This window comes from Siniperca chuatsi, linkage group LG4 (assembly GCF_020085105.1).
Source record: "Siniperca chuatsi isolate FFG_IHB_CAS linkage group LG4, ASM2008510v1, whole genome shotgun sequence".
Classification (NCBI taxonomy): Eukaryota; Metazoa; Chordata; class Actinopteri; order Centrarchiformes; family Sinipercidae; genus Siniperca; species Siniperca chuatsi.
Genome location: NC_058045.1, coordinates 2,069,446 through 2,091,441, shown reverse-complemented (window position 1 = coordinate 2,091,441; position 21,996 = coordinate 2,069,446). Strand labels below are relative to the sequence as shown.

General features: G+C 40.0%; 1 protein-coding gene across 6 annotated transcripts in view; it reads left to right on the top strand.

The window, feature by feature from the left end:
- carmil2 (capping protein regulator and myosin 1 linker 2) overlaps positions 1–21,996 on the top strand; it is a 135,356-nt gene that overhangs the window by 95,616 nt on the left and 17,744 nt on the right. For all 6 annotated transcript variants that reach the window (XM_044193205.1, XM_044193204.1, XM_044193206.1 and 3 more), the window contains 5 exons: positions 3,601–3,698; positions 9,856–10,750; positions 17,630–17,722; positions 19,056–19,092; positions 19,848–19,916. In XM_044193205.1, the coding sequence (XP_044049140.1) occupies positions 3,601–3,698; positions 9,856–10,750; positions 17,630–17,722; positions 19,056–19,092; positions 19,848–19,916 (1,192 nt within the window). The remainder of the gene's footprint in view (positions 1–3,600; positions 3,699–9,855; positions 10,751–17,629; positions 17,723–19,055; positions 19,093–19,847; positions 19,917–21,996) is intronic.

The window sequence follows — 21,996 nt, the reverse complement described above, 5'->3', positions numbered from 1 at the left end:
CTACTTCCACTGTTTCCTGTTAACACCAACTTCTCCAGTCCATCTGCTGCCTGGTAAAGCTTTACTTACGGACAAAGATTGTAAAGCACTTTGTCCGTTAAGGTAGAAAAGCGCTATATAAATGCAGTCCATTTACCATGGCTCTGCATTAAGCTGCCCTCTGCTTACCCATAGACGCCAACCTAATTATATCAACAATTGTTGCTGTAAACAGTAAAAACTGTAAAACCCTTTGACAAAGGTTGATGTACACAGTTTCAATTGTGTAGATGTCGCTTTATTTTTCAGCCTATTGTATGTATGACTAGCCACATCCACAAAATGGGTGTGTGGATGTGCAGATTGGTTTGTGGAGACAGCTCCATTGCCCCTTAGTAACAAGTGTATGTGTTTATATGTGTGTGTGTGTGTGTGTGTGTGTGTGTGAGAGAGAGAGAGAGAGAGAGAGAGAGAGAGAGAGAGAGAGAGAGAGAGAGAGAGAGAGAGAGCAAGTCTGTATGCCAACAATTGTGCGACAAAGTGCCATGTTGGCATGTAGCACATAGAGACAGGTGGCTGTAAAGGAGGTGGTAGAGAATGAAAGAGAGGCACATTATTTTCATTGGATGATAGAGAGAGATGGAAAGAGCTGAAAGATGGAGACAAATACTGCATTCATGAACACGAAAACATCCCATTGTTATGACTGCGGAGAGTTCATGTATGACTCCATGCATTCAAATTTTTGTCATTTGGTTATTGTTTTTTTCAACAAAACTAGTTTTCATCTGTGAAATGTTAGTCTTGTGCATTTTTGTGTTCTAAGCATTCTGAGGCTACGTTGTGGTTCATTGCTGGCACCTTAACCCCTACGCCACAGTGGTGCCCCTTGATGTGTTCAGTTACCATGGTTATAGATGTTGTTCTCGTCTATGGTGAGGTTAGTGAAAAAGGCACTGTTTACCTGTTACTACCATACTGTAAAGGTTGTAACACACAGTGTCATGTCACTCTGCTCTGTGGTAATACAACACACTTCAGTAAATCAAGTTGTCATTGGAAAATCTGCTGTTTGAACAGAGCCGCTCACTCACTGTCATTCTTGCTCACCTAGCATTACTGCAAGTTGTGTGTTCTCAAATGCAAAGCACCGTGATCATTCAGAAGCTGAATTCACTCACTTGTTCACTAAAATACTGTTTACTGTCTGGGTTTAGCTTGAGATGAGCAGCTAAAACATTAGCAGCTAACATTAATGCAGTAATATTCCTTTAGAGATAGTTGACAGCCTGCATTAATTCTGCACTCATTCTTACTGATGGCCTATAAACACGAAAGTAACGTTAGCTTTATGTCCACATCCACAGCCCTTGATAATGTTGCATTATTTTTACCTTACCTTTGAATAAATGTCAGCGTGCTGGCCTTCATTTTTCATGGTTTGTCCCAGCTGTTTTGTTGCTGCTTCTTGTCTAATTAACAACTAACAACTATTGTCATTATCAATTAAAGGGATAGTTCGGGTTTTTTGAAGTGGCGTCTGCTTTGCTTGTACTGCGATGGTTACCCCCACTAGTGAGACTCGCCCTCTCACGGTCTTTCTCGTGGCCTCCAGTGATCTTTCAATGATGGCGCGAACCTTCCATGTGAGAATGCGGTCCATGTATTCAATAGTGCTCCGAACCTCCGCCTCCAGATCGTCTGTAGCAGTCTCATCTTCAAGGCCTTTGTCTAAGTCTGTTAAACCTTCTTCCTTCGATGATAAAACTGTCAGGAATTCACGTATTTTGCTAGTATCTGGTCTTTCTTTGCCCGCTTCCTCGTCTAGATGGGTTAACAGTCTTTGCTGGAACTTAAGAGTTGACATTTTTTTATTGAACTCTGGCTGCAACGCAGCACCGTGATTTTCTTTTTTTGTCGAGATGGCGGACACAATACACATTAGTGAGGTACTTATCCATAGTCAGTATTACCTGCAGTAGATAGTGGTCAGCACGCAGAGCTGGAAGATAAGCAATGCATTGCTGTGGACAAGGTCAGCAGCAGAATGTATTTTAGCCCCCTAGAAGAAGGCCCACCTAAAAAAATCAATATCAGTTTAAGTTTATGCTGTATTTTGTATATTTTCAGCACCTCAGGTCTGGGCAACGGGTCTGTAGTCATTAAGCCCTCTGGTCTTTTTTTGGGGACGGGGATGAAGGTGGAGGTTTAGATGCAGGTTGGCACATGGCATGTCTCCAGTGAGGTGTTAAAGATGTCAGTGAACACCGGAGACAGCTAATCGGCACAGTGCTTCTGGGTGGATGGAGAGACAGAGTCTGGCCCGGCTGCTTTCTGCCTCCTGAACAGTCTGTTGAGGTCCTTCTCCATGATGGAGAGAGTTGTTGTTGCTGTAGGGGAGGGGAGTCCAGTCCAAGCACGCCCAAAGGTCCTCCATAGCTTCACTGGTCCACAGCTTTGATGTCCTCAACAGGTTTACAGAACTTTAACACAACAACATTTCACAAAACACAGCAACATTTCAGATTACGGAAAAGGTGGGACAACACTTCTTGTTTGTGATTGGACAGAACCCAAGTCTCTGGCGACAGTTCAGTGTCATTTCCTGTTTCTATTGTGTACAACTCTGAGTAGTGTCCATGAACGAATTTTAAACTGAGTTTGAAAGGATGGAAGAGGAGATTGAAATCATAAGGGAATATTTTAACAAAGGACATGACATTACAATGCCCCATGGAACCCTAAAAGCACGCTCAAAAGAATTAGGACTGAGGACTTATAAAGGCATAGCTTTTTCAATAAAGCCAAAGGCCTAAACGATTGGCCAATTAGCCATCTAAGGGACTTCAGTGTCAAATTATTCTTTGTCTTCTGATCCAGTTACTGCCCTGAGATTCCAGGTCAAAGCCAAAGCTCAGATAAGTTCACCTCACTCTGATGAAGTTCCCTCTCCTCCAGCTATCTCTGTTGTTGACAGTCCTCGTCTACATCTCTCCAGCCACCTTTTCATCTAAATTTAGTGTTATTCCTGTCTTTGCCTTTTCTATGCAAATTACAGCAAACATTAGCAAGACTAGCTGTTTTTGATGAATGTCTGTTTCTGTTTTATTGAAGCAATTTGGGAATTGCCTTGTGATATGACTATAGTCATATAGTCCACCTGTCACCCAGTGTGTTCCCTTTTTTTTTCAGTTGTAAAATATGTGCTTCTGTCTGACTGTCGACATTAAAACTCTGTGTATATTGGTAAAAATACTCCATGTGTGGTGTGTCTAATCTTTGTAGTTTTCAATAATCTTAGTCTGTTCCCCATGATTGCTGTGAGATGAAAGCAGTGGAATATTAGATGGATATCTCTCGACTGAAACAAACGTGAATGGACCAGTTTCACGCTAATACTAAATGTCAAGACAGAATCAAAAATACTGTTTTCGCTGGTTTTTACATTTGAATACAGATTATCTAATGCAAGTTAATGAACCACTTCAAAGAAAAAAAGAGGCATATTGGATTTTTGCGTGTATTTTTTTCTCCTCCAGAAGGCAAACAAACATCTACAGACACACACACAATGCAAAGTGTACATACTGTATGTTATATTGTTGTGTTTTTTTGATACAGGATTCAAAGGTAGACAGTGAGGCCAGTAAGGGGATGGGCAGAGTGGATGAAGGAGTAGAGGAGTTCTTCACCAAGAAAATCATCCCTGACTATGCACTGTGAGTTGAACTAACACACACACACACACGCACACACACACACACACACGCACGCATGCACGCACACACTCTTTGCCAAATATCCACTTAAGGCAGCAGTATACTGGGAATGAAACCTTTGATATCTACTAAGAACAGGGCTTGATTAATTTAACATATTGATATCAGTATGGAATTTGAATAATGACTGAAAGCCACGACTGACATTTCACGCACACCCTTCCTCTTCCTCCTTCCAGCATATCAATTCAATTCAATTTTATTTGTATAGCGCCAATTCATCACAGAAGTTATCTCATTGCACTTTTCCTATAGAGCAGGTCTAGACCGTACTCTTTATAATATTATTTACAGAGACCCAACAAATCCCAAATTTGTGAGCAGAATTGATCCGATTGCTGATTTGGGAATTGGAAAAACACAGTAGCTTGGATGTATATGTTCTTTTGTTTCGACAAAACAATCCAGTGGGTGCCATGGCACCCTGGGGTGCCTTGAGGACGGGCCAAGGGTGCAGCAAGATTTATAGTGAACATTTCACCACATAAAAAAACATATACATTAGTTACATTTTATGTTAAGTTTTCAAACATATCAAAACAAAAGAAAAAAGCAATAAACATCAAAATCACCATATTAAGAACTCTGATATGCAGTTATGCCACAACTATTGACATGACAACTCACGGTTGCATAGTAACACAACATGCTGTCTGGCTCGGGAGTTTTTCAGGAGCTCAGCAGTTAAAGTGACAGTCAGAGCAGTGATGGAAAGTGGTATCACAATGGTATCGCACATTACCAACATCATATATGTGTTGTGGCTCTCTCATACCTAGTATACATGAAAACAAGACAAGAGGCCACCTGTCAGTGGAGTCAGACCTGCTGTGCTCTCTCTCCACACATCAATAGAAGGCTCACATGTCCCATTAAAATGCCTGCAACCTTTATTTCTTTTGTTTGTTTGTCCTTGTATACCTTAAATAGCAACACAGTCTCACGGCAGTTCCTGAAATAGTCACAAAATTTAATCTATAGGATTCATGGACATGAATTTTCCATTTATTTTGCGACACTCAGCACGACTTTCAAACTGATGTATTTCAGTTGTTAGTATCTTTTGTGCATGCACAATGGTTTTTTTTCGGTCAAGTTAGCAATAATAAATAATATGCGATGTCCAGTTAGACTTTCAAAATAAAGCTGGCTGAAAAACATTTCAGGTGACAGTTTGGTTAGGTTCAGGCACCAAAACTACTTGGTTAGGTTTAGGAAAAGATCATGGTTTGGGTTAGAATAAATAGGCTACTTCCTAAGAAGTAAAGCAAATGCACCTGCAACAAGGCAGGGATCATTTCATTGGTCAACACTACACCTGGCATTCTATTGGTTGGGGGATTTTGAAAGGGTTATTGCACAAAAAATCAGAGAGCAGAGGAGAAATCTGAGAGCAGACATTTCGCGAGAGCACAGAAGCAGCCTGAGCGCAAGGAGAAGGGCTGAAGTGGGTGTGCAGGAAATCTGTGCAAGCAACAATATATCTGAGTGCAAGCATACAGTTGGAGCAGAGCAAATTATATTATATTATTACATTGTATTATTATACTGCACATACTTATCATCAACCGGTAAATCCACTTTGTACCTTACACTTATTTTAATTTTATACTTATACCCACTTGGTACTTAATTTATCTGACCTGTATTATAGTGTATTAAATTTTTTGCTTAGTACTTCTATTTCTATGTGCACTGACGTGACAGTGAGCAGCTGTAACAAAAGAGTTTCCCCTCTGGAATATTTCTGATTCTGATTCTGAAATCTAAGTGCAAGCAGGGGCTATTTGTGTGCAAGGGCAGGTTTTTGAGGGAAAGCATTACAAAATCTGAACTGAAATCAATAAGTTGTGCTCTCAAATTAAAAGAACAGGCTCTTGAATAAAGATACTGGGAAAATAATCCCATATCACATGATATCGAGGCACAAGGGGAGTAAAATACAACTGTGAGAATTTTGAAGACTCAAAGAACACATCGAACACCCTTTGCATTTTGACATGTGTATGCACACTCAAAAAAATACCACTCACCCGGGATCAGACATTGCTGAGGGGCTGAAGCTACAGACTATCAAACCCAATGAAAAAAAGCTTCCGCACCCTCAAATCTGTGCAAAAAGCTTTTTAATTAGCGAACTTTTGGTCAGAGACCCTCTTTAAGGCAAGAACAGGTATCAAGTGAATGCAGCAGTAAAAAAGGTTAAAAGAACATCACTTGATTAGCCTTAATGCAGAACACTTGTTCAGTTCACTCAATCAGTTGAACTTGTCAAACATGAGCATATAGAATCTATTATAGTTTATTCATAGCAAAATCCTCATTGAGACCCAGTGGTTGCAATGTTCCTAAGGAGTGAATCCAAAAAAGCTCTCTCTGGCATAACCTCCTGTCAACATCATCCCCTCTATGAAGAGTAATCTGCTCCATGCCCTGGAACCTAAGGGAGGAAATGGGATGTGAGTGGTTATTAAAGTGACAGGCTACAGGATAGTTCATAACTTTGCCTCTTATGGAACTTTTTTGTTCACTAACTCTTTGCTTAAGAGGGTGGGTAGTTTTACCAACATAGATTTTATGACATGGGCATTTCAACAGGTTGACAACATTTTTTGAATTGCATGTGATAACTCCCCTTACTGGAAATTTTTTTATGGTCCTAGGATGTCGAAAGTCATTGGTTCTTCAAGTATTATGGCATTTGGCACAGTTACCATAGGGGTAGTTTCCGTCTTTAAGGTTAGCCAGGAGAGTCTGTTTAGAATTAGGCAAAATGTTGGCTCTAGCCAATTTATTTCGCAGGTTAGGTCCTCTTTTATAAACAAAGAGAGGTGGGTCCTTAAAATGCTGGGTGAAGAATGGATCTGTGGTCAAGATATGCCAATATTTAAGGTTATTGTTCTTAAGAATGTGAGCCTGAGGAGTATAAGTAGTAATACAAGACACGAGTAATGTTTTTCTTTTTTTACACTTTTTTTCAATAGGTCAGATATAGACTTAAATAGAGCATTATATATATGGTAAGTATGGTATAGTCAGCCTGCTCTGACACATACACACACCGAAGTCATGACCAACGGAGCCTTTTCTATCACTAATGCAGTTAAAACAAGAAAGCCATACTTACAAAATAAGGTTGTGGGAAAGGGAGAAATTTGAATACCGATCTGCTGATGTATACGCTTATTTACAGAAACCAGGTTACTACAGTGCATGTACACACGTTCTCCAATTACCTGCATAACCTGGTTTCTCTGAGTAACCTGGCTACTCAAGCTCAAATGCTTTGTTGTTGTTTTTTTAAATTTTCATATAATTAACAAAAGTAGGATCATCCAACATTACAGTTACAATCCAATGGCAGTAAAAAACAAATGCACATTCAGAAGCAAAGGGGAGTAATGCAATTAATAAAGCAATTAAGTGGAGTAACATGTAGAAGCACATAGGTCAACTGTACATAAGAGACATAATGTGATATTATTTTGATGATTTCTGTTTGATAAGTTTTTTAGGGAAGAAATGTATTTCTCAAAATCAATGATAAAATAATATAATATTTAATATTTATGCTGACAGTGTCAGATGTGAGATTATTTGGTCTCTGTATCTGTATCTGCAATACCCAGCCTGGTGATACTTGGTATCAGATCAAATCAGAAGTTGTGATATTGCCCATCCGTATTAATGTTGCTAACAATTAGCCCTGCAATTACCTAAAAATGCAACCCACAATGATGAAATACAAGTCCATAAAAGTCCAAGTATAACTGGATAAAAGTTGTTTAAAATCAGCTAGTAGAGTTAAGCTGTCAAGTTGACAGCTGTGAAAAATAATATGTTAGGCAGAAAAAGAAATGAAATACCTCCTGTGTTTTACTTTCTTTACACATCAAGACTGTGTAGTCCCTCATTCTTCCAGGAGTGTTCTATTGTAGAAAAGGTTTCAGTCGTAGTCATCTGGACACTGTTTTCAGTATCAAGACGTTTCGGCTCCCATCCGGAAGTCATTCTCAATTGTGAAAAAATGGGAAGGGAACTAGAAATTTAAGCTACTCTGTGTTACATAAGCCCTGCCCTCAGGAAGGAGTCTACCTGAGTATCTGTTAATTAGCTAGTTTCACCTGAAACTGACCTAATAGTTTCCATGATGGCCCAGTAATCAGTAATCAGGCCTATTGTTTTCTAGCTGCCTCTACTTCATCACTGTTAAGTACCTGATTAGCATATGATTGGTGTGACCAAGGTGCTAATACACTATGATAGACTTTGGTCAGATTGAATCTCAGACCACCATTTCTGTTCAAAGAGGGGTTCTCTTTCTTCACAAAAATGGCTTCCTTGACACCCCATTCAAACCAACTCTTCTCTCTACTTAGAATCTTCACCTCGCTGTCTTCAAATGTGTGGTTTGTAGCTTTTAGATGCAAATGCACGGCGCTCTGTAATCCTGAGTTAGCGTGTCGTCTGTGCTGATAGAGCGCTGTGCATTTGCATCTAAAAGCTACAAAAGCTATCTGTGCCCCCAAATCTATTAAAATGCAATACTAAATCAAAAGAGTGCCCCTTTAAAGTAATTTCTGGGAAACGAGAGGTTTCAAACATTTTTTTAATATACATGCTGCTTCCATAACAAAGTTCAAAGAAGTTTTTAAAAAAAAATGGCTGGAGGCAGCATGTATGTTAAGTGTGGTATGTACTGTATCCACATCTTCCTCTTGTCAAGGACCCCCAAGTTTTACCAGTCCTGGTCTGCCCTCATTTTGTAATCACTCAATTAGTCAGTCCGACATTGGCTCTGTTTTAATTGGTTTCTGTTTGGGAGTGCATTATTTTCATCATTCCATCCACTTTATGTCATTTTCAGTCAACACCAAAGCTATGTTAGCAATGGCTTGGAGCACTTAGCTTGGTGTGTGACAAAATAATCTCAATTCAAAGGGTCTCTTACTAGCTTTTTCTGGAGCTTCCAACCATATCTCCCAGTCTCCACCAGTGTGATCACATGATAACAGGTGGTTTATATGGGGGGAGATAGTAACCCTCTCTCATGGTCATTAATGCAGGTTGACCTGACCTGGTTCCTAACTTAGTTTATACATTGAATACAGTGTAATATGACAACTTAAACTTAAATTATACTTCTCATGTCTGTGTAGTGGAGAGTGTCAGACATCCAATGTTGTATGAACAGAACCATGTCCGCTGACCACCCTGCTGTTGGCGTCCATTTTACATTTTCATTTTCCCCCTTTGTCAACACCAGCCATGTAGCAAAAGCATCACATCAGCAGCTGCTGTCCACTGCAGAACTGCTGTCACAGTTTTAACGGAGTTCACAGCCTAATACACAATCCTGTAGTTATGCCTGTAAGTGGAGGAAAAAAAGATTTTAAGACTAAAAACTGTTCCACCCCCAATCAGTGTAGGCAGCAGCAGTAGTTAAAATGGACGCATTTCTGTTCCCTTCCTGGATGGATTTATAGAACTTTATACTTATGGTCTACACCAAAATCGCCTCACAGCCCAGTGCCGTTACAGGTGTGCTTCGTCAGACAGACAATCAAAAACATGGCTGATGTGTCTGCTATAGACAGGGTGTTCGAAAGTCTGTGCACTGCATGTATGAATCATTGAAATCAAAAGGGTTAATCACTTGTCGTGTATGCAGAGTTTACATTTTTGCCTTGTGATTGAACTATTGGCAACATGCCAGTTCAACCAAGACGTTAGTTCTCATTAAAGCAAATCTCCAGCTATTAGTTTTTGAAGTATTTGTTATTGGTTGGGCAGAAATTTTGACCTGACAATGATGTTAGACGAAGAGACAGGGGTTAACCAAAATAATTAGGGGACAATGAATATCCAGACCAATTTTCATGGTAATCTGGCCAGTAGTCATCTAGATATATGCCAGGCCTTGCCTCTAGTGGAGCAAAAAGTAGTTATCACTGAAAGATGTTTTTGCTCTGTGTGCTGTTTGCATGACCTTTCTTGTTGTGTACCTGAACTGAGCATGTGTCTTGAGTCCTGTAGCAGTAGTAGTACTGAGTGTCTCTTCTTGTCTGTTGCTCTTTCTGCTGTCTCCCTGCTGCAGAAAAGGCCAGTGGGAGGAGTCAAACCCTGCCCAAGCCACTCCCTCAGAGTCAAGCTTCACCCCCTCAGCCTCAACCCCCTTTTCCTCTTCGTCTGACAATATCACCTCCTCTACCACCACCACTGTCACCTCTCCCTCTGTCCCATCTACTCATACATCCTTTACATCCACTGATGTTCCACCCCTCTCTACATCCTCTGCTCCTCCCGCCCCCTCTTCTGTCATCACCACCACCACAACACTTCCCGCCAAAAACATCAAGAAAAAGTTTGGTGACTTCTTTGCCTTCAAGAGGGCTCGAGCCAGCCGAGCCGCCAAGGCAGGAGGGGGAGAGGGAGGAGGAGAGGGGGTGAAGGTCAAAAGGACCTCCATTGCAGACCTCATTCGACCCCTCCGCGAGGCCAAAGAAAGGGAGAGAGAGAGGGACAAGGAGAGAGAGAAAGGGAGAGGGGCAAGGTCAGTGGAGGATGCTAACGTTTCTAATGATGCTGCCACCACAGAAGGAACCGTTGCCACCAGCCACCATCTTGCAGGCAATGTGAGGGGAACAATGGTGCCTGCCAAGACATTAACCATGATGACGCCTCCCAGTGAGACAGCTCCCTCTTACCCCACCATCGCCACAAGCCCTGACCTCACTACTGCAACAATTTCCCACCTGGAAGAAGAGACAGTTCCTGTCTTGCCAGGTCGCACCCCCAGTCCTGTGGTCACTTCCCCTCTAACTGAGCAGGAGAGGAGTGGTGTGTTGATGAAGGAGATAAAGTTGGGAGGGACTCCATATGGAGAGAGGAGACTGAAGGTGAACAAGAGGTCATTGAGGGAGGGCAAGAGCCAGAGTCTCATACTGCTGACGGGATTAGAGCCTGAAGACAAGGATGACACACACAGTAAGGTCAGTCTGACAATACACTGAACACACAGATCACGGTCAGATCATCTAATAAGAGAAGGGACGACCCTTGATAGGAATGAAACACTTAATTAACAAACACTTAATTAACAAACACTTAACGGCTAGTACTGTAAATTCTTAAATAATGCCGAGAACAAAGCCTTATATTAGAGACTGGCCTCTATTTCTAATTTCTCCTGTTTTCTAAGTATATTTTATCATATTTAAGTAAGACTCTGTTCTCTGACCTGCTCCTGTCAACTGTTGTTGATGCTGTTTGCTGTTAATGCAAACTCAACACTTCCTCTATGTTTACCTGTTGTCATGGTAAATTCAGCATACCACCAGTACAACAACAGTCATGTCATTCTGTTTAGGCTACTTATATCCAACTATGCAATGTTATGTTGAATGTACATTTGATATATAATATCTAATAGGGTTTGGTGTTTACGAAATTCTATCTTAAATTAAAGGATCTGATTTGGAAAGACGTATGTAGCAATTGGAAAGTATGTTCAAATATATTGAGAATTCGTGCTGCCATCAATAGGCTCTATGCATGCAATACCGCATTCCACTTCAGACCGCATGTCAACTTCCGATGAACTCGACACACAAGCGAGAGAAGATGGAGACGGCATCCCACTCCTCACAGTTGACCTGGTGTTTGTTAGAACTATAAAAATTAACCATCAACGATGTGTGGAGATTGACGAGGCTGTGCATAAAGACGCCCAACAGTAAGCTCGAGAAGGGTTTCAAGTTTTATGTGTCGTCTTGTGCAATTATGAAGGTACGTATCCAGTGCTTACTTTAGCAAACGTAGCTAGCTGGGCTAACCGACAGATGTCGCTATCAATATTGTTTAATGGAAAGTTTTGAATAAAATAAATGTTAGCCAGTCACATTGATAGTAATGCTCTACTTGTAAATGTACATGTCTGTATATTTTGTCTCATAAGTGTCAGGTAAAGACAGGGCCACAAATGAGGTGTCTGTTCAAGCTCATTGCTACCGCTCGATGAAGAAAGCTGAGACGCTGCATCTGTTGAGAGTAGGACTGTAGCATAAGTATTCATGTTCAAAGTTCAATTGAACTTGTTTTATAAAACTGTACACTGTTTCAGTTCAGGCAAAGACTTGTATTTTGAAAAGTGTTGACAGAGGTAATCAACCTAGCTTTAAGAATAATCTGTAATGCATCGGTAAAAAAAAAAAGTTAGCTAAAGCAAAAACCCCAACTGATTCATTGGTGAACCAGAGATAACTGTTGGTAGCTGAGTGCTGAAGTCAAGATCATTACTGGTCAGTATGTATAACTATAAATCAAACGGGAAATTTAGTTCATACATTGCCAAAACATTAGCTATCATATTTGGTGTATAAACACAAATTCAGCTATCATTATATTCCTGCTTATTTTCGTTGCTTTATCTTTTTTACTTTATTACTAAGTATCAGGTGTGATAAGTATCAGGGCTGTTTTCATTTACAGTTTTTTATATATGCATTTCAGATTACTTTACGTGATTCTGAGCCACTTGTACTGATTCGGAGCTACTGCTGGAAGTGGCTTGTGCAATCATTTGGTTGCCCTGCTGTATCAGACAGCCCACTATTCACAGTGTGGGATGTCTGTAGTACCCCGTCCTTTCATGCACTGCGATGGAACAAAGATGGCATACACATTGAACACTGGTATGTATATTACAGTAATATCTGGTACAGTGTTTGAGTGCAGTAAAGATTGTTTATTAATAGCCTCTACTATACAGGAAGGCTATATAATAGAATTTGATTGTAGGGTGTGGAGGAACATTTTGATGCTACGTTCTCCAAAAGTGTTCTTCTCCAGAATGACTGAAGTAGATACAGACTGGAAAACAACATGATTCTGAGCACCTGCAGTCTGTATCTACTTCAGTCATTTTGCACCAAAAACAGAGGGAGAGGGAAACAGTTATACTGTAAAAAACAATATATATTATTATTTAGTTAGTGTTTAACAATTTGTGAAAGCATTTCTCAGTACTAAGCTCACTTTTTCAAAACAATCCATGCAGGTAGCACAGCAGTGTTCTGTGGACCAAACTGTTTACATGTTTCACTACTTTGATGGAAAATGCATTCACCGCACCCAATTTTCAAAATCCATTGTGTGACCATGTGGGACTCAATCATTTATCAATCTCTCCCTGTGTGCCTCATCCACCATACTTTTTGAGCCAAGAAGCCCATTTTTAAGACATAACAGTTAACACCACATGCATTGAAGGCGTGTGCAAGGATAAGTAGTGTCCGGCTGTTTGTTGTGGTCTGGTCTGGGCCAAATGACAGGGCCGATTGTTTTGTCCCAGTCCAGCCCTGAACTCTAGCATTGTAAATGTTGACATTTTGCACGATACAGTGAGTGTGTGAAGCTTTCACGTTACCATTAATTCTTACTTTGTAAAAGTTTTTTTGTTCTATTTTTCTTTTCTTTTTTGCATTACAGATGCTGTGACAACAATTTTTGATGACATCCAAGAGAGACATGTGAAACTCTACATGTCTGACCATTTCAAGCAAACCCAGCCCGAACCAGTGGTGGGGGCTACCGAATGACGGTAAGAATGACTACCAAGTACCTTCCCTTTATACGAGTGTCACTCTTCTACCATCTATCATATATACTATTCTACGCTATCATACACTGTGATAATATCACACACCTGGCATCCAGCATACCTCAGAGGACCTTTTTTGCAACCCTTCTATCTCTTACACCTGACGATGCACATCTACCATGCCATGTTGACCCCATAGTTACCACAGATGTAGTTAAATGACTATCCTGTCCATTGTAGAAAAGGTTTCAGTCCTAGTCATCTGGACACTGTTTTCAGAATCAAGATGTTTCTGGAAGTCATTCTCAATTGTGAAAAAAATGGGAAGGGAACTAGAAATTTAAGCTACTGTGTTACATAAGTCCTGCCCTCAGGAAGGAGTCTACCTGAGTATCTGTTAATAGCTAGTTTCACCTGAAACTGACCTAATTGTTTCCAACATGGCCCAGTAATCAGTAATCAGGCCTATTGTTTTCTGGCTGCATCTACCTCATCGCTGTTAAGTACCTGATTAGCATGTGATTGGCGTGACCAAGGTGATAATACACTGTTATAGACTTTGGGCAGATTGAATCTCAGACCACCATTTCTGTTCAAAGAGGGGTTCTCTTTTTTCACAAAAATGGCTTCCTTGACACCCCGTTCAAACCAACTCTTCTCTCTACTTAGAATCTTCACCTTGCTGTCTTCAAATGTGTGGTTTGTAGCTTTTAGATGCAAATGCACGGCGCTCTGTAATCCCGAGTTAGCGTGTCGTCTGTGCTGATAAAGTCTTTTGTGAAGTGGCTGTTTGGTCTCACCTATGTACCGTTCTTTGCAGTTTTCCTCACTGCACTGAATGGAGTAGACTACATTGCTCTGTTTTTGTGTGGGCAACTTGTCCTTAGGGTGAACGAGTTTCCGTCTTAAAGTGTTGCCTGGTTTAAAGAAAACAGGAACATCATGCTGTCTAAAGATCCTTTGTAGGTTTTCAGACGGTCCAGATACATAAGGAATGGAGACACCATTCCTTCTTGGTTCTGTTACACTTTTGTCCTGTTTTTTGGCTCTTTTAACTTTGTTGATAGCCCAAGTAGGATAACCACAGGCTGAGAGTGCATTCTGGACATGCCTTTCCTCTTTCTTCTTACCCTCTGAGCCGCTGGGCACTTCTTGGGCTCTATGTTGTAATGTCCGGATTACACCCAGCTTGTGCTGTAATGGATGGTGTGAGTCAAAGAGCAGGTATTGATCCGTATGTGTTGGTTTCCTGTACACTTCTATCTGGAGCTTTCCATCCTCTCCTCTGAGTGTAGATCAATCAAGAAAGGCCAAGCGGTTCTCTTTGGTGTCCTCTCGCGTGAACTTGATGTTGGGGTCCACAGTATTGATATGGTCTGAGAACGCTTCCAAGTCTTGTTTCTTGATTTTCACAAAGGTGTCATCCACGTAGCGGTACCAATGACTTGGTGGTGTGCCCGGGAACGAGGATAATGCCTTCTTCTCAAACTGTTCCATGTACAGGTTGGCCACAATGGGAGAGACCGGAGAGCCCATACACAGCCGTGAATCTGTCTGTAGAAGTGTCCCCGGAATTGATTACTGGGCCATCTTGGAAACAATTAGGTCAGTTTCAGGTGAAACTAGCTAATTAACAGATACTCAGGCAGATTCTTTCCTGAGGGTGGGGCTTATGTAACACAGTAGCTTAAATTTCTAGTTCCCGTCCCATTTTTTCACAATTGAGAATGACTTCCGGATGGGAGCCGAAACATCTTGATTCTGAAAACAGTGTCCAGATGACTAGGACTGAAACCTTTTCTACGATAGAACACTCCTGGACGAATGAGGGACTACACCGTCCTATCCTGTCCATTAACAACTTTTACAACATGTCTTTTTAAGGCTTTTTAAAGCTTATTAAGATTGCCATCCACTACATGAATTTTAAAGACTGAATTCTAACATTACTTGTTCTAGTAAGTTGAAACCCTAGAAAAAGGGATATGCTCAGTTCTCTGTTTATTTGTGTACTTGTTTACGGTCATTCAATATGGGATTTTTTTTCTTTTTTTTTCGCCAGGTGACCTGAGTTCTGAGATGAGAAGACCAATTAAATAAGGCGTGCAGTCTGTTTTCTTTGTTGTATGTTTTTGTTCAGTTTAAGTATTATTATTATGGATTTTATTTTTCTTAATTTTTTCTATTCATAAATTAATGGACATTTTATATCTAATGTTTATTTTTTTCTGTTATCCTATATTTTTTGTGTATTTTCATTTTCTAATTTGCATATTCTATGTTTTGAATTTATATACATTTTCAAATAAAAGACTTCACTTTAATAGGCCATCTTTGTTATTTATTCGATTTCTAAAAGATATAGATTAAATGGATAAGCTAACCCTGGTGAAAATAAGTTGAAAAGTTTAGTTGATGTCTAAATTCATATAATAGACATTTATTGAACATCTGATAAACCTCTATGTTAGTCATTGAAAATATGTCAAATGTTGAATAAACTTAATCTAAATTAAATATCTACAGACAAATAGACATATTAAACGTCTTTTCATCGTCAAATTGCTCAGTGGGAGATTCCCAACTTACCATCCTGTCACTCAGATGTAGCGTTAATACCACTTAATAAAGGAAGCACCAAAAATATGTAGCATAGCCCTAAATACAAATCGGTACAAAATGAAGTAGAGGGATGACACTCAACTTCAGCTATCAGAAACAATCAATATTTATACTAAGTAACAGAATTTAACTCGTATTAAATTCATCTCAGAACACCACCCTTAGGAAAGGGAAAATGAATTAATTAATTCAGTCTCAGTTCGGGAGGTTGCTACTAAGTTCTTGACTCATGTACAGTGACCGTAATACGTAATACACACAAGCACATAATCAGGTTCAGGCATACACACAACATACCACAAATAAACATACAACATACACACACTGTGTGTGTGTCAGGCAGAGTTGGCAACTTTCATTTCCTCTTAATATGAGCTATGATCAATTTTCTGGTTAGACCTCAACATGGCAAAATAAAACTTAACATTTTCCCTATATTGTTAATTAAACATGGCATATCAATTAATGTACATTTCAATTCTGAATTGTAAACTCAGTCCCTTTGTTCTTTGTCTCCTGAGTTCACAGTGCTATGTACTGTGAACTTCTGCGCCATCTCCTGGAATGTGGGAGTATTAGGTCAGTTTGAGGCCCGTCCATAGTAAATTGGCCACTTGTCACTTAACTTTCCATTAGTGCAATCCTACAGTCCTGGCAGGGCCTATTTTGTGACTCAGAGGTCATGTGAAGACAGGATGAATATAGAAAGTTCATCCTTGAGTCCTAACAGAGCCTGTTTCGTGACCCAGAGGCCATGTGGACAACAACTTCAGGAAAGGTTAATTATTTTCTAAATGAAAGGTACAAAATGTATCAGTTCATTCATAAGAGAAGCAGGGGTGAGCATCCCTTCACGCTCACAATGCTCATTAAGGCTTCAGCAACAAAATAAGTTGATGCAGCCTGTGACTGAACAGAAACAGTCTTCCTTGTTATCATAGCATTTTTAAATCGCAGATCTCGCTCTCTCACCAGGTGCTAAATATCGCACAAGAATGTGGTTCTTTCTGTAAAATGTCCAGTCATGTCTGAAAAAAGCGTTAAGAAACATCAATGTAAAAGTCACTTGTGTCTGAATGACAAAAAGCCATCACTTTAACATAAGAGATGAAACCAGCAATGTTACATATTCCATATCTGAAAAGAGCTAAACAGTAGAGTGGTGAGTGTGACATGACTTTGTTGTTATACTGATGGAATTAGTGCTGTGGAAATGTATATTATAATGAATTTACCATGTGAGCCATGATAGTACTGGAAATAGTGATCGCAACTCATATTATACTTTTAACCAGGCAGTCATCCCTGGCTGCTGTGCTGATCAAATCATTATTTTATGATCATGATGTCTGACAAAATCAACATAAATACAATAAATGCTCTTGTAAGTGTCAATAAATGATCCTTAATTCTATTATTATGGGTTGAGTGTGTGGTCTCTTTTTCTGAAAACAGCTGTACTGTGTGTTCGGCTTATTGACATTGCAAATGAGTGACAACAGAGAAAGTCTGAGGCAACTAAAGGTTGTCTTCTTAACTTTACTGCCACACAGCCCTTGTCCCTCACTAGGCAGCCAACTGTATGTGTGTTTGTGCGTGTGTGAACAGTCACATTTACTGTTCTAAATGTTCATGTATCGTCTTCCAGAAACATGCGTCTGAGAGCACATCTAGTTTTGAACAGAGGCTTCAGCTGATGCTGCACAGAATGGGCGTGGCCAAAACTCCACCTGCAGCCAAGGTAGGATGAGTTTATTTTTATTATAAATGGGCTAGTCAGCCCTGACGTTTATGGAGGTTCCTTGATGTGTGTCTCAAATGTAGCACTTCAGTCTCATGTGATAAATAACAGCACAGTGCGAAACTGACACATTTGGGAAATTCAGGTTGTATAGATTTAAGTACATCGACACAGTACAGGGGTGGCACTGTAATGCTCACACACCATGATGAGGTTCTATACTCTGATCTGGGACTGACCCATCAGCAGTCTGTATGTTGTGTAAGAAGGTAATGCTTGTGTGTGCTGTCCCAAAGAAGACAGTGATGTTTAAAGACACATATTCTTAGATATTTGATATCACGATCAGTGCAATATCTGTTTGGTTGAATAATCACTTGATTTTGATCATATTTAGTTTTGGATAGGTCAAGTGGTAACATGACGGGGTCGTGGGGGAGATTCCAAAGACATTGTGCCCAGGGGTCTTCTCACACTTTGAAGAATAATTCTGCTTTATTACAACTTGGGTCTGTTTTTCATAGTTTTGTTCATCATTCCTATCAGTAATAACACCGTACTCACCAAGTTAATAGCTGGCAACACAGTGACATCACTAAAAAGAAGTCAGAAACATGAGCAGTCAGACAATCAGGTTGAAAACAAACAGGTTAGACAAATTAACTTGGAAGAGGAAACATAGGTGAACAGTAAAATTAAAACACCCAAACTGTCTGTTTCATCACAGTTTACAGACCCATTGACCTACTTACTGTAGTAGTGTGCACACAGTTGTCCTGTGTAATGAGGATTTATTACCAACATCTGAGGTGTGCTCTCTTTCAGTTTTACCTTCAAATAAAATTGTTTAGATAATCTGAAAAAAATGTTGGTTTGTTTCCAACCTATGTGATCATCTGACTGCTCATGTTTTCTTGACCTGTCAGGCTTTGTTGTAGTGATGTCACCATGTTCCCAGCATTTAGCTTGGTGAATACAATGGTATCATAACTGATAGGAAGGATGGAGATAATAGCATACAGACCCAAGTTGTAATACACATGAATTATCCTTTAATCTGTTGTTTGTCCTATGGTAAATGCTTGTGTATTATTACTTTGAGATCAGTGTGCACAGTGTAAATGTAGAATTCATTAATTTTCTCATGTAGATGTAGAAGAGAAGTGGAGAGTCTGTATTGTACAGGGATGTAATATCATATTTTCTCTGGATTTTATATATTTGTGGCGCCTTCTTTTAGCAAGAAGGATGAGATCAGTCATTACAAAGTGCAACAGCAAGTTGTTGATCAAATGTTGTGGTAGTTTAATACTGTCCAATGTGTCTGTTGTAGAATAAAGACGAGGAGTTGAGAAAGGCCAACTCTGAAGGTAAGCATGTGTGTTTTTGTATACGTTATCTCCATCATAGCCTCATCAGTTATTTTATGTTTTAACACTTTGGATTTGTTGGTTTTTTTGAAAGAACATATTTTACAATCTTCAGTAATGTTATGTACATCTTAACACTGTAAATTAAAGAGGATATGGATTGTATTTATTTCATAAAACTGTAAATGAGTGAAATGAACCTGATGATAAATAAATAAAAAACATTGTATTTTAGGCATCTTCTAATGTGACTGGCTGAATCTGATTTTGTGGGAACAAAGCTAACTCTGTAAATGACAAATTAGTTCTGACCATGTTTTAATGTTTAATGACAACACTTGCAGCTGTACCTTTAGTTAAGCTCCTACTAATTTTATAACATCAGTAAGCCTAAGTCTGTTTGAATGAGTCCTGCTGGTCTTCATTTGGACAGTGTACATGTTTTCCTCTGTATCTCACTGAGGTTCATACTCCAACTGGAATTCTCTATTCTGACCCTCCTTTTCCACACAGTCCTGTGTTCTGTGATGTGAGCTTGTTGTACTGCTGGAAGACAAAATTCCTTAAATTCTGTCTTTTTCTCCTTCTTTCCAGTCTTGTTTGAGTCATCAACATGGAAATTTGTTTGGTGCCTACCACTTACAGCTTAAAATGGCTTCAGTTGAGCCCAGTGTTTATATTGTATTCAATACATTTACAGCTTGGATTAAAATTGCCCCTCGGCTATATTACTATCTGCTGTCTCTGTCCCTCAGGTGCTATCCTGGACAAACCCGAACCACCTCCCACATACATGAAGCCCAGAACCATGTCCACATCATCAGGTATGAATCCCCATTTCTAGATAAAAAATAATAACAATAATCCCATGTGCAGAGCCAAACCAATAATGAGTTGATCCTACTAACAAGTATTGTGTGTGTATCAAAGCCTGATATATCTTATTCCTCTGTGCCATAGAGCTACATTAGTAGTAAAACACATCAGTGAGCCACACTGTTGCACTGAGTGACATGTTCTTTCATTACCATGAACACACACACTGTAGTTTATTTTGACTCAGTCCCACATACACCGTCCTGCTGCTTGAAATACTTATTAGAGCACCAAATGTGGAATAATCCTGGATTCAGCCGCAGATGAAAATAGTCCCTAACAAATGCACTATTTCCTCCTGTTTAAGTAACATTTGCTAAACACTACAGTGACCAGCTGTTTTAGGAAATTACTGAGCCTTTTTTAAATATGAACCAATGGACTTGGTGCTGAGAGCCACAGACAGGGTAGGGAGGTCAGAAAGTATTGAGAGACAGACTAACACATTGCTAATTAGTTTTAGTGTTTTCATGGGATTTGTTGACAATATCAAAAAGCCGAACAGACCACTCCTTGCAGGGCCTTGCGTAGTGTAGTGGGTCCAGTGTGCTGAGCAGTGAGGAGCAGATATAGTCCTTGACCAGCTGCTCAAAGCACTTCATCGCCACAGAGGTGAGTGCCACTGGGCGGTAGTCATTCAGGCAGGCTGGTCTTGGTTTCTTGGGAACGAGAATGATGGTGGACTTCTTTTAGCATCTGGGTATGACAGACTGAGCCAGGGATAGGTTGGGATTCAGGTAGGGCAGGTTTGGTTATGAGCAGAAATATCAAAGATGTTTATGCATATTAATAAAATAATAATATGGATTAATTTTTACGGGGCACCACCCTGGGATCAGAGACCAATAACCAAACGTTAAAAACAGTCTCAAAGGTGGCTGTCCACTTAAAAATGTTGATTTTTAAGGGGGTCAGTGAAGGGTGAGATCTGAGCACTGACCGTCAAAACCAGCTATTATCACAACATGTACACACAATAACCACAGGCAACTGCTCTTTAAAAGATACAATAGTGTTTATTTAACCTTAGCATTGATTAACAATCACTAACTTCAGCCAATAGACAGTGTTGCAAGGAAGATGGAGGCCACATGGATGGTCATCACGTACAAAGCCAAATGGCGGGCAAGCCCGCAAATCTCAAACAAGGGGACAGAGCCAAAATGGGAGGACGAGCTCTATTTGTCCTCGAGATAACGTGCAGCTTAGCTGGCTAAGCTACCACATTATCTGGGCCGTTTGAGATGTGTGTAAGCAAGTAAATGTACTTGCAAAGCACAATTCACAACAATGAAGCTTAGATGAAATAACACACAGTTATAAAATCTATCTCTGCCCAGACACAAGCCTCTTGAAATTTCTCTTGGCTAGCGATTGATGCGTCAGTTCGTTTTGAATTTGTCCAGTGGAGTTTCTCTCAGGTTTGGACGCTGATGAAGCCGGGTCCACACTGTTGGTAGGTCCAATGGCAAAACTGTTCATTTGAGGGACAGCAAAGGAAAGCAGCAGTCGACTTTAGCAGGGAGGAAGAGAGGTTCTCTGGCGGTCTTTCTCTCCGTGAAGAAAATGGTGAATCAGTGTCTTCCTTCTGCAGGCAAAGATCTATGTGGAGTATAACCATCGGGATCATTGTAGTCTGTCATTGTTCTTAGTCTTTGCTACATGCTTCTGGGATTGCCATCCTGAAACTGTAGTTCCACTTTCTTCCCATACTCCCTTTTTGCCTCCCTTACTGCTATCCTTACATTATAGGCTACTGCCTTATAATTGTCCATGTTGCCACATGTAGCCCTAAGTTGTAGGCTGCAGTGTGTGTGTTTATAGCATTCCGGATGGTTCTGGTAATCCATGGTTTCTGCTTGTGGAATGATTTAACTATAGTTTTGTGTACAGTTTCTTCTGTTGTTTTACAAATTAGATGAGTGAGTGAGTGTAGTCTGATGTGCTTCTCTGAGACATGGTTACACCAGGATATCCCGGACCATAACGTTTCCATCGACGGCTTTCAGACTGTTGGGGCCGACAGGG